Source organism: Salmo salar, chromosome ssa12 (assembly GCF_905237065.1).
Source record: "Salmo salar chromosome ssa12, Ssal_v3.1, whole genome shotgun sequence".
In the NCBI taxonomy this organism is placed as follows: domain Eukaryota; kingdom Metazoa; phylum Chordata; class Actinopteri; order Salmoniformes; family Salmonidae; genus Salmo; species Salmo salar.
In genome coordinates this window covers 7,561,971-7,574,024 of record NC_059453.1, presented here as the reverse complement: position 1 = coordinate 7,574,024, position 12,054 = coordinate 7,561,971, and the positions used below count along the sequence as shown (strand labels likewise).

The window sequence follows — 12,054 nt, the reverse complement described above, 5'->3', positions numbered from 1 at the left end:
TCAACCTATTGTGTGTATTGAACATTCATATTGGTCTGTAGCAGCTAGCTAACTGGCTACTGATCAACCTATTGTGTGTATTGAACATTCATATTGGACTGTAGCAGCTAGCTAACTGGCTACTGATCAACCTATTGTGTGTATTGAACATTCATATTGGACAGCCTTACCTATAGAGTAGGACAGCCTTACCTATAGAGTAGCACCACCACCCATCAGCCCATTCTCTTCTTGATGTCAAAGCTGCAGTGTATTGTTGCTATAGGAGATTATGAAAATAGAAGTGTATAATTATTACTTGTAAACTTCAAGATACTGTTTGTCTCTATGCAGATGTAGAAGCTGAATAGGAAAATACATTATCAATAAATAGTTGATTGTTCTTTTTTCACATCATACAAAGAATACTGAGCCACAATCTGTAAAATGTGACCATACTATTTATTTCAAGCCCCACTAAGCTGTCACCATACTATTCCTTTAAAGCCCCACTGTCAGATATAAATCATCAGAGTGGGAAACCAACTGAAATGGAAACAGTTAACAGAAGAAAAGAAAGAGAAAATAAGGACAGAAGAAAAAGGATATCAAAGTGAAACAGTTCTCTAAAGACACAAGAGACAATAATACAAGAAACAACACTTCTGTAGCTTGTCAACTATGTGTCTGTCTATCCCTGTTCTCTCCTCTCTGCACAGGCCATACAAACGCTTCACACCGCGTGGCCGCTGCCACTCTAACCTGGTGGTCCCAGCGCGCACGACTCACGTGGAGTTCCAGGTCTCCGGCAGCCTCTGGAACTGCCGGTCTGCAGCCAACAAGGCTGAGTTCATCTCAGCCTTGCTACCCTCCAGTCCCTAGACTTCCTGGCGCTGACGGAAACATGGATTACCACAGATAACACTGCTACTCCTACTGCTCTCTCTTTGTCTGCCCACGTGTTCTCGCATACCCCTAGAGCATCGAGCCAGAGGGGTGGTGGCACTGGAATCCTCATCTCTCCCAAGTGGACATTCTCTCTTTCTCCCCTGACCCATCTGTCTATCTCCTCATTTGAATTCCATGCTGTCACAGTTACCAGCCCTTTCAAGCTTAACATCCTTATAATTTATCGCCCTCCAGGTTCCCTTGGAGAGTTCATCAATGAGCTTGACGCCTTGATAAGTTCCTTTCCTGAGGATGGCTCACCTCTCACAGTTCTGGGTGACTTTAATCTCCCCACGTCTACCTTTGACTCATTCCTCTCTGCCTCCTTCTTTCCACTCCTCTCCTCTTTTGACCTCACCCTCTCACCTTCCCCCCCTACTCACAAGGCAGGCAATACGCTTGACCTCATCTTTACTAGATGCTGTTCTTCCACTAATCTCATTGCAACTCCCCTCCAAATCTCCGACCACTACCTTGTATCGTTTTCCCTCTTGCTCTCATCCAACACTTCTCACTCTGCCCCTACTCGGATGGTATTGCGCCGTCCCAACCTTCGCTCTCTCTCTCCCGCTACTCTCTCCTCTTCCATCCTATCATCTCTTCCCTCTGCTCAAACCTTCTCCAACCTATCTCCTGATTCTGCCTCCTCAAACCTCCTCTCCTCCCTTTCTGCATCCTTTGATTTTCTCTGTCCCCTATCCTCCAGGCCGGCTCGGTCCTCCCCTCCTGCTCCGTGGCTCGACGACTCACTACGAGCTCACAGAACAGGGCTCCGGGCAGCCGAGCGGAAATGGAGGAAAACTCGCCTCCCCTGCGGACCTGGCATCCTTTCACTCCCTCCTCTCTACATTCTCCTCTTCTGTCTCTGCTGCTAAAGCCACTTTCTACCACTCTAAATTCCAAGCATCTGCCTCTAACCCTAGGAAGCTCTTTGCTACCTTCTCCTCCCTCCTGAATCCTCCTCCCCCTCCCCCCCTCCTCCCTCTCTGCGGATGACTTCGTCAACCATTTTGAAAAGAAGGTTGACGATATCCGATCCTCGTTTGCTAAGTCAAACGACACCGCTGGTCCTGCTCACACTGCCCTACCCTGTGCTTTGACCTCTTTCTCCCCTCTCTCTCCAGATGAAATCTCGCGTCTTGTGACGGCCGGCCGCCCAACAACCTGCCCACTTGACCCTATCCCCTCCTCTCTTCTCCAGACCATTACCGGAGACCTTCTCCCCTTCCTCACCTCGCTCATCAACTCATCCTTGACCGCTGGCTACGTCCCTTCCGTCTTCAAGAGAGCGAGAGTTGCACCCCTTCTGAAAAAAACCTACACTCGATCCCTCCGATGTCAACAACTACAGACCAGTATCCCTTCTTTCTTTTCTCTCCAAAACTCTTGAACGTGCCGTCCTTGGCCAGCTCTCCTGCTATCTCTCTCAGAATGACCTTCTTGATCCTAATCAGTCAGGTTTCAAGACTGGGCATTCAACTGAGACTGCTCTTCTCTGTGTCACGGAGGCTCTCCGCACTGCTAAAGCTAACTCTCTCTCCTCTGCTCTCATCCTTCTAGACCTATCTGCTGCCTTTGATACTGTGAACCATCAGATCCTCCTCTCCACCCTCTCCGAGTTGGGCATCTCCGGTGCGGCCCACGCTTGGATTGCGTCCTACCTGACAGGTCGCTCCTACCAGGTGGCGTGGCGAGAATCTGTCTCCGCACCAAGCGCTCTCACCACTGGTGTCCCCCAGGGCTCTGTTCTAGGCCCTCTCCTATTCTCGCTATACACCAAGTCACTTGGCTCTGTCATATCTTCACATGGTCTCTCCTATCATTGCTATGCAGACGACACGCAATTAATCTTCTCCTTTCCCCCTTCTGATAACCGGGCGGCGAATCGCATCTCTGCATGTCTGTCAGACATATCAGTGTGGATGACAGATCACCAGCTCAAGCTAAACCTCGGCAAGACGGAGCTGCTCTTCCTCCCGGGGAAGGACTGCCCGTTCCATGATCTCGCCATCACGGTTGACAACTCCCTTGTGTCCTCCTCCCAGAGTGCTAAGAACCTTGGCGTGATCCTGGACAACACCCTGTCATTCTCCACTAACATCAAGGCGGTGACCCGATCCTGTAGGTTCATGCTCTACAACATTCGCAGAGTACGACCCTGCCTCACACAGGAAGCGGCGCAGGTCCTAATCCAGGCACTTGTCATCTCCCGTCTGGATTACTGCAACTCGCTGTTGGCTGGGTTCCCTGCCTGTGCCATTAAACCCCTACAACTCATCCAGAACGCCGCAGCCCGTCTGGTGTTCAACCTTCCCAAGTTCTCTCACGTCACCCCGCTCCTCCGCTTTCTCCACTGGCTTCCAGTTGAAGCTCGCATCCGCTACAAGACCATGGTGATTGCCTACGGAGCTGTGAAGGGAACGGCACCTCCATACCTTCAGGCTCTGATCAGGCCCTACACCCAAACAAGGGCACTGCGTTCATCCACCTCTGGCCTGCTGGCCCCCCTACCTCTGAGGAAGCACAGTTCCCGCTCAGCCCAGTCAAAACTGTTCGCTGCTCTGGCACCCCAATGGTGGAACAAGCTCCCTCACGACGCCAGGACAGCGGAGTCAGTCACCACCTTCCGGAGACACCTGAAACCCCACCTCTTTAAGGAATACCTAGGATAGGATAAAGTAATCCTTCTAACCCCCCCTTAAAAGATTTAGATGCACTATTGTAAAGTGGTTGTTCCACTGGATATCATAAGGTGAATGCACCAATTTGTAAGTCTGCTAAATGACTTAAATGTAAATGTAATGTAATGAAACAATGGAGCAAATGGATCACTATCAGAGGGGTGTATTATGACATCAGATAGAACTACTCAGACATTCCAAATATCACTTGATTATCAGAGGGGTGTATTATGACATCAGATAGAACTACTCAGACATTCCAAATCAAGCTTCATCCAAATCATGAAGGTGGATATTGATCCAACCATTTCAAAAGTAATGACCGGGCTGATGGAAACAGGATATGCCTTTCCAATTTTATAAATGCCGACAGACGATTTGTTAGTTCGTTTGACGTGGTGGGGTCTTTTTGTGTCAGTTAACATGTATAAGCGAGAATTGGTTGTGGTAACTCCTTTATGAGCAAATATTTAGAGTCACGCGATGATATGTTGTGTGGTCCTCCCACTACGACTTAGGAAACCATGCAGTTTATTAGGCTACAGATGAAATAAGTTATGAACTTCACAGTGTGGTGAAAGTGCATGTGATGAGCTTGATGCTCCTTTCCAATACACTTTGAGGGTCTTATTCTGGTGAAATGATGAATGATGCTTGGCTGCCATTTGACATTAAAATAATATCGTTCTTATCCATAATAATCTCATCATGTAGGTAGCCTACCAGCACTGTATCTGTGAGCTGCTGGCTACAGTGCACGGGACAAGAGCACGTTTGCTATTTCACACAACAGTTTAAAACCATCAGTAGAGTTGAAAATGTGATGGAAACCCATTTAACTTGTATTTTTCATTCGGTACAGATGGGAATTTAACAGTAAACGTTCTTGTTTTGTGCATTACGTCATCACGCAAAGCCTTTAATCCGCAATAAGTCTGTTTGATGGAAACATTTCTGGTGGGAAAGCGCGTATATTGTTATATGCAGATTTGAGAATATTCACATGGAAATCTGTCGCAAATTGCATGGAAACTTAGCTACTAAGGTGGATATTGATCCAACACCTGCCGCTTATTCAAACCATCACACGGCACAGACGTCAGTTCAACATCTAGTTTCTATTTACATTTCTTTGAGTCATCAACTACAGTGAATTCAACATGAAATCAACACAAATGTATTTATTTATTTCACCTTTATTTAACCAGGTAGGCTAGTTGAGAACAAGTTCTCATTTGCAACTGCGACCTGGCCAAGATAAAGCTTAGCAATTTGACACATACAACAACACAAAGTTACACATGGAATAAACAAAACATACAGTCAATAATACAGTATAACAAAAGAAAACAAAAAGTCTATATACAGTGAGTGCAAATGAGGTAAGTTAAGGCAATAAATAGTAATTACAATATAGCAATTAAACACTGGAATGGTAGATGTGCCGAAGATGAATGTGCAAGTAGAGATACTGGGGTGCAAAGGAGCAAGATAAATAAATAAATACAGTATGGGGATGAGGTAGGTAGATAGATGGGCTGTTTACAGATGGGCTATGTACAGGTGCAGTGATCTGTGAGCTGCTCTGACAGCTGGTGTTTAAAGCTAGTGAGGGAGATATGAGTCTCCAGCTTCAGAGATTTTTGCAGTTCGTTCCAGTCATTGGCAGCAGAGCACTGGAAGGAAAGACGACCAAAAGAGGAATTGGCTTTGGGGGTGACCAGTGAGATACACATGTAGGTTGCCAGTTCGGTGAAAAATAAAAAATACCTGATGTTGATGGCTTTTTACAAATCCAATCATTTTTCCACATTAATCAAACATCATCACATGGATTTATTTTGTTGAAATGACATGGACATAACGTTTATTCAACCAGTGGGAGGCTTGTAAATGTCCCCAGGAAAGTCGAACGAGGAACTCTTCATTGAGACAACGATGAAACAGCAATCCGTGGGAGAGTTGTGGTGGATATTATAGAATAAGGATCTGCTGGAGTCCAAGTCAAACCAAGATTCTTTATTTCTGAGCTCAGAGAGAATAACAGAGTTACACAGCGCAGTGTAGACAATCTGAATTCCTGAAGCATTGGGTGATGAGCACATATCTTTATAGTTTCCTGTTCCTGGGAGGGATCATTTTAATACAATGACGCTGGTTTGCAACGCAAGATGATACTCCCAAGAACAGGAGATTATAATAGGACAGTTTCACAAGGTTAGTCACATATTCAGGTATGTGGACACATACAATTAACATTTTGCATTACAGTCTGTGAACATTTTCATTTCATGAAATCATCAGTGGGCCAACAATGCAAATGTAAACAATGGAACAAATGCATCACATCCAAATATCACTTGATTATCTGTAGTGCTGGAGGAATGACACACCCAGATAAACACAAACACAGTGTCAGAGTTTAAAAAGGACCATTTAAACACATGGAATATGATCTACTCTATATTCAAACTGAAATACTCCATATTCACTTCATGTTTTCTAATAAAAACAAAAATATATGTTTGAGTATACTTTGTACCATTTAATTTCATATGGTACAAACAAGTAAACACATTCTCAGTCAATAATAAAAGACAATTGGAGGACTGTGTATGTTCACTGATGAATTTCAAGTCAATTTGATGTAAAATATCAATATTCACACAAGGAGAAGAAATTATTCTCTCCTGTGTGGATTCTCACGTGACGCTAAAGTGACTGTGATGAGTAATATGTCTACCCACAGTCTGAGCATTTGTAAGACTTCTCTCCTGTGTGCAGTCTCATGTGTTCTTTCAGGTTTCCTAATTGGATAAAACACTTGCCACACTGGGAGCAGTGGAAAGGCTTCTCCCCTGTGTACTCGCTCATGTCGCTTTTTCAAGTCCCCTAACTGGTTAAAACACCTTCCACACTGGGAGCAGTGGTAAGGCTTCTCCCCTATGTGTATCATTTCATGTTGTTTCATGTTCCCTAAACGGGTAAAACTCTTTCCACAATGGGAGCAATTGTAAAGCTTCTCCCATGTGTTTTCAAGTAGATTTTCCATTGAAAACCTTTTTCAGACTGGGAGCAATGAAAAGGCTTCTCCCCTGTGTGTATTCGCTCATGTATTTTCAGGTTTCCTAACTTGGTAAAACTCTTTCCACATTGGGAGCAGAGGTGTCGACTTGCTGGTTTGGACATCTTTGGTTCGTCCATGTTTGGTTTTCCTCCTGCCAAAGACAATGTTTATTTTAAGACAGACCAGAATGAAATCTCCACATGATAAAACTGCCTTGCTATGAGGTTTAAACCAAATCAGATCCCTCAATAACCTGAGGCCAGCTTTCAAACATTTCATAATTTAAAACAATCTTTGTGTGATTTTATAACAAATGTTGTAGAGCATCCTGGTAATTATTGATATGTTTACATTACTTATTTTTATTTCTGTTTCATAAGTCAGAACACAAAACACTAGACAGTTCTATGGCACAAGACACAGACATCACTGGATTCCTATCAAGCAGGTGGCTGTAAATATATAACCTTCATAGCTGTATGATACAGAATGGGACATACACACTTCCTTAAAACCTATAATAAGGTTTTAAGAAGACCAACATTTTTTTTTTACATTGGAGACAGACACAAAGCACATCAGTAACACCTCCCCATTGTCGATGGGGTCGACACAATGGCATTTCTTTATTTAGACGTTCACACATTTTAACTATCGTTAATGTCATGATATTTTGGGTAATGTAAAAAAAGAAAGTGAAATATTTTGGGTAGATGTTATTAAAAATATAAATGTGTAAAGTGTTGGTCCCATGTTTCATGAGCTGAAATATCCCAGATTTTTTCAATACGCACGAAAGCTTATTTCTCTCAAATTTGGTGCACAGATTTGTTTATATCCCTGTTAGTTAAAATTTCTACTTTGCCAAGGCAATCCATTTACCTGACAGGTGTGGCATATTGTTTAACACTTTTTTGGTTACCCTATGATTCCATAAGTGTTATTTCATAGTTTTGATGTCTTCACCATTATTCTACAATGTAGAAAATAGTAAAAATAAAGAAAAACCCTTGAATGAGTAGTTGTGTCCTAACTTTTGACTGGTACTGTATATGGTTGATTCCGTGGGAAAGTCAACCTGAACAAGTGTAACGGAGGTAAGAACGTGCCGTAAGATCACTCCACAGCTAGCTTGAAACGTCACAGATGGAGCTATCCAACTGGTACCTTTTGTATAGCTCAATAGGTTTATTGTCAAGGAGAGAGGTCACGCATGTTGAGAAGCAGAGGATCACTAGTTTGAGCCAAGTATGGGGACAGTGGAGGAAGCTAAACTGTAAGCAGCACACTAATGTCAGTTACATGAATAAAAAAAAGTTAATCAACAATGTTCTTTAAAGTCTATATGTTGGAGTTTATTTGACCTGGTAAAGTAGATTTCACAGCTTAAAGAAAAGGCTTACACAGCTTGTTTAAAAATATATACATACAGTTGAAGTCGGAAGATCACATACACTTATGTTGGAGTCATTAAAACTCGTTTTTCAACCACTCCACACATTTCTTATTTCACTTATAATTCACTGTATTACAATTCCAGTGGGTCAGGAGTTTACATACACTAAGTTGACTGTGCCTTTAAACAGCTTGGAAAATTCCAGAAAATTATGTTATGGCTTTATAAGCTTCTGATAGGCTAATTGACATCATTTGAGTCAATTGGAGGTGTACATGTGGATGTATTTCAAAGGTCTACCTTCAAACTCAGTGCCTCTTTGCTTGACATCATGGAAAAATAAAAATCAGCCAAGACTCCTAGAGATGAACGTACTTTGGTACGAAAAGTGCAAATCAATCCCAGAACAACAGCAAACGACCTTGTGACGATGCTGGAGGAAACAGGTACAAAAGTATCTATATCCACAGTAAAAAAAAGTCATATATCGACATAACCTGAAAGGCCGCTCAGCAAGGAAGAAGCCACTGCTCCAAAACCGCCATAAAAAAGCCAGACTCCGGTTTGCAACTGCACATGGGGACAAAGATCGTACTTTTTGGAGAAATGTCCTCTGGTTTGATAAAACAAAAACAGAACTGTTTGGCCATAATGACCATCGTTATGTTTGGAGGAAAAAGGGGATGCCTGCAAGCCGAAGAACACCATCCCAACCCTGAAGCACGGGGGTGGCAGCATCATGTTGTGGGGGTGTTTTGCTGCAGGAGGGACTGGTGCACTTCACAAAATAAATGGCATCATTAGGGAGGAAAATTATGTGGATATATTGAAGCAACATCTCAAGACATCAGTCAGGAAGTTAAAGCTTGGTCGCAAATGGGTCTTCCAAATGGACAATGACCACAAGCATACTTCCACAGTTGTGGAAAAATGGCTTAAGAACAACAAAGTCAAGGTATTGGAGTGGTCAAAACAAAGCCCTGTCCTCAATCCTTTCGAAAATTTGTGGGCAGAACTGAAAAAGCATGTGCGAGCAAGGAGACCTAGAAACCTGACTCAGTAACACCAGCTCTGTCAGGAGGAATGGGCCAAAATCCACCCAACTTATTGTGGGAAGCTTGTGGAAGGCATCCCAAAACATTTGACGCAAGTTAAACAATTTAAAGGCAATTCTACCAAATACGAATTGAGTGTATGTAAACTTCTGATCCACTGGGAATGTGATGAAATAAAAGCTGAAATAAATCTCTCTCTACTACTACTATTCTGACATTTCACATTCTTAGAATAAAGTGGTGATCCTAACTAACCTAAAACAGGGAATATTTACTAGGATTAAATTAAATTAATTAATTAAAATTCAATACTTGCACTGCTATTCTTTCATTATGTTTTTTCTTCCAGAGTTTTTTTTCCATCATTCTTTATATCATTGATCTTGGCTTCATAATAAAGTGAATTTTTGTTGTTGAGTTTGGTCACATCATTTCTCAATTTGCAGTACGTAAGCCAGCCAGATGTGCAGCCAGACTTATTAGCCACTCCTTTTGCCCCATCTCCTTCAACTATACAGTTTTTCAATTCCTCATCAATCTATGGAGCCTTAACAGTTCTAACAGTCAGTTTCTTAACAGGTACATGTTTATCAATAATTGGAAGAAGCAATTTCATATGGTAAAAACAGGTAAAAACATTATCAGTCAACAATATAAGACAACAGGAGCACTGTGTACGTTCTCTGATGAGTTTTGAGTCAATGAGATGTGAAATATCAACATACACGCTAAGAGAAGTAATTTCTCTCTCCTGTGTGGATTGTCTAATGACGTTTAATTATCAATAATTGGAAGAAGCAATTTCATATGGTAAAAACAGGTAAAAACATTATCAGTCAACAATATAAGACAACAGGAGCACTGTGTACGTTCTCTGATGAGTTTTGAGTCAATGAGATGTGAAATATCAACATACACGCTAAGAGAAGTAATTTCTCTCTCCTGTGTGGATTGTCTAATGACGTTTAAGTGACTGTTATGAGTAATATGTTTTCCCACAGTCTGAGCTTTTGTAAGCCTTCTCCTCTGTGTGCAGTCTCATGTGTTCTTTCAGGCATCCTAAATGGGCAAAAGCTTTGCACCCTGGGATTAGTGGTATGGCTTCTCCCCTCTGTGTATTTTATCGAGTTCTGGTAAAAACTCCTTCCACACTGGGAGCAGTGTTAAGGCTTCTCCCCTGTGTGTATTCTCTCATGTTTTCTCAGCTCCCCTGACCGGTGGAAACACTTTCCACACTGGGAGCAATGGTAATGCTTCTCCCCTGTGTGTATTCTCTCATGTTTTTTCAGATCCCCTGACCCGTTGAAACACTTTCCACACTGGGAGCAGTGGTAAGGCTTCTCCCCTGTGTGTATTCTCTTGTGTTGTTTCAGGGCCCCTAACTGGTTAAAACACTTGCCACACTGGGAGCAGTGGTAAGGCTTCTCCCCTGTGTGAATTATCTCATGGGCTTTCAGGTTCCTTAAATGGCTAAAACTCTTTCCACAATGGGAGCAGTGGTAAGGCTTCTCCCCTGTGTGTATTATCTCATGAGCTTTCATGTGTCCTTTCTGGTTAAAACTCTTTCCACACTGCGAGCAATGGTAAGGTTTCTCCCCTGTGTGTATTCTCTCATGTTGTTTCAGGTGCCATACGAGGTTAAAACTCTTGCCGCACTGGGAGCAGTGATAAGGCTTCCCCCCTGTGTGTATTCTCTCATGTTGTTTCAGCTCCCATAAGAGGTTACAACCCTTTCCACACTGGGAACAGTGGTAAGGCTTCTCCCCTGTGTGTACTCGCTCATGTCGTTTCAGGTATCCTAACAGGTTAAAACTCCTTCCACACTGGGAGCAGTGGTAAGACTTCCCCCCTGTGTGTATTCTCTCATGTTGGTTCAGGTATCCTTTACTGCTAAAACTCTTTCCACATTGGGAGCAGTGGTAAGGCTTCTCCCCTGTGTGTATTCTCTCATGTCGTTTCAGCTCACATAAGTGGTTACAACCCTTTCCGCAGTGGGAACATTGGTGTCTTCTTGCTGGTTTGGACATCCCTGGCTCTGGTTCCTCCGAGTCTGGTCTTTCTCCTGCCAAAGACAGTGTGTTTTTTAAAATAGAGACCCGAATGAAACCTCCACATGATAAAACGGCCTTGCTACGAGGGTAAATCCTAATCAGATCCCTCAATAACCTAAGGCCAGTTTTAACAATCTTGGTGTGATTTTAAAACAAATGTTGTAGAGTTTCCTGGTAATTACTGATAATGTTTACATTACTTATTTATTCATTCTGTTTTACAAGTCAGAACACAAAAAACTAAACAGTTCTAGGACACTCAAGACACAGATGTCACTGGATTCCAATCGAGCAGGTGGTTCTAAATATATAACTTTCATAGCTGTACGATACAGAATGCAACCTACAGTCATGGCAAAAAAAATTGAGAATGACAAATATTAATTTCCACAAAGTTTTCTGCTTCAGTTGTCTTTAGATATTTTTGTCAGATGTTACTATGAAATGCTGAAGTATAATTACAAGCATTTCATAACTGTCAAAGGCTTTTATTGACAATGACATTAAGTTCATGCAAACAGTCAATATTTGCAGTGTTGACCCTTCTTTTTCAAGACCTCTGCAATCCGCCCTGGCATGCTGTCAATTAACTTCTGGGCCACATCCTGACTGATGGCAGCCCATTCTTGCATAATCAATGCTTGGAGTTTGTCAGAATTTGTGGGTTTTTGTTTGTCCACCCGCCTCTTGAGGATTGACTACAAGTTCTCAATGGGATTAAGGTCTGGGGAGATTCCTGGCCATGGACCCAAAATATTGTTGTTTTGTTCCCCGAGCCACTTAGTTATCACTTTTTCCTTATGGCAAGGTGCTCCATCATGCTGGAAAAGGCATTGTTCGTCACCAAACTGTTCCTGGATGGTTGGGAGAAGTTGCT

The 12,054-nt window shown here is 42.6% G+C and overlaps 1 protein-coding gene across 2 annotated transcripts in view; it reads right to left on the bottom strand.

The window, feature by feature from the left end:
• Positions 1–9,279: 9,279 nt before the first annotated feature.
• LOC106594343 (zinc finger protein 436) overlaps positions 9,280–12,054 on the bottom strand; it is a 41,537-nt gene continuing 38,762 nt past the window's right edge. The window contains exon 4 of one of the 2 annotated variants that reach the window (XM_014130044.2): positions 9,280–11,188. In XM_014130044.2, the coding sequence (XP_013985519.2) occupies positions 10,290–11,188 (899 nt within the window). In that variant the 3' untranslated portion in view covers positions 9,280–10,289. The remainder of the gene's footprint in view (positions 11,189–12,054) is intronic. The other variant, XM_045690594.1, reaches the window with a different exon arrangement.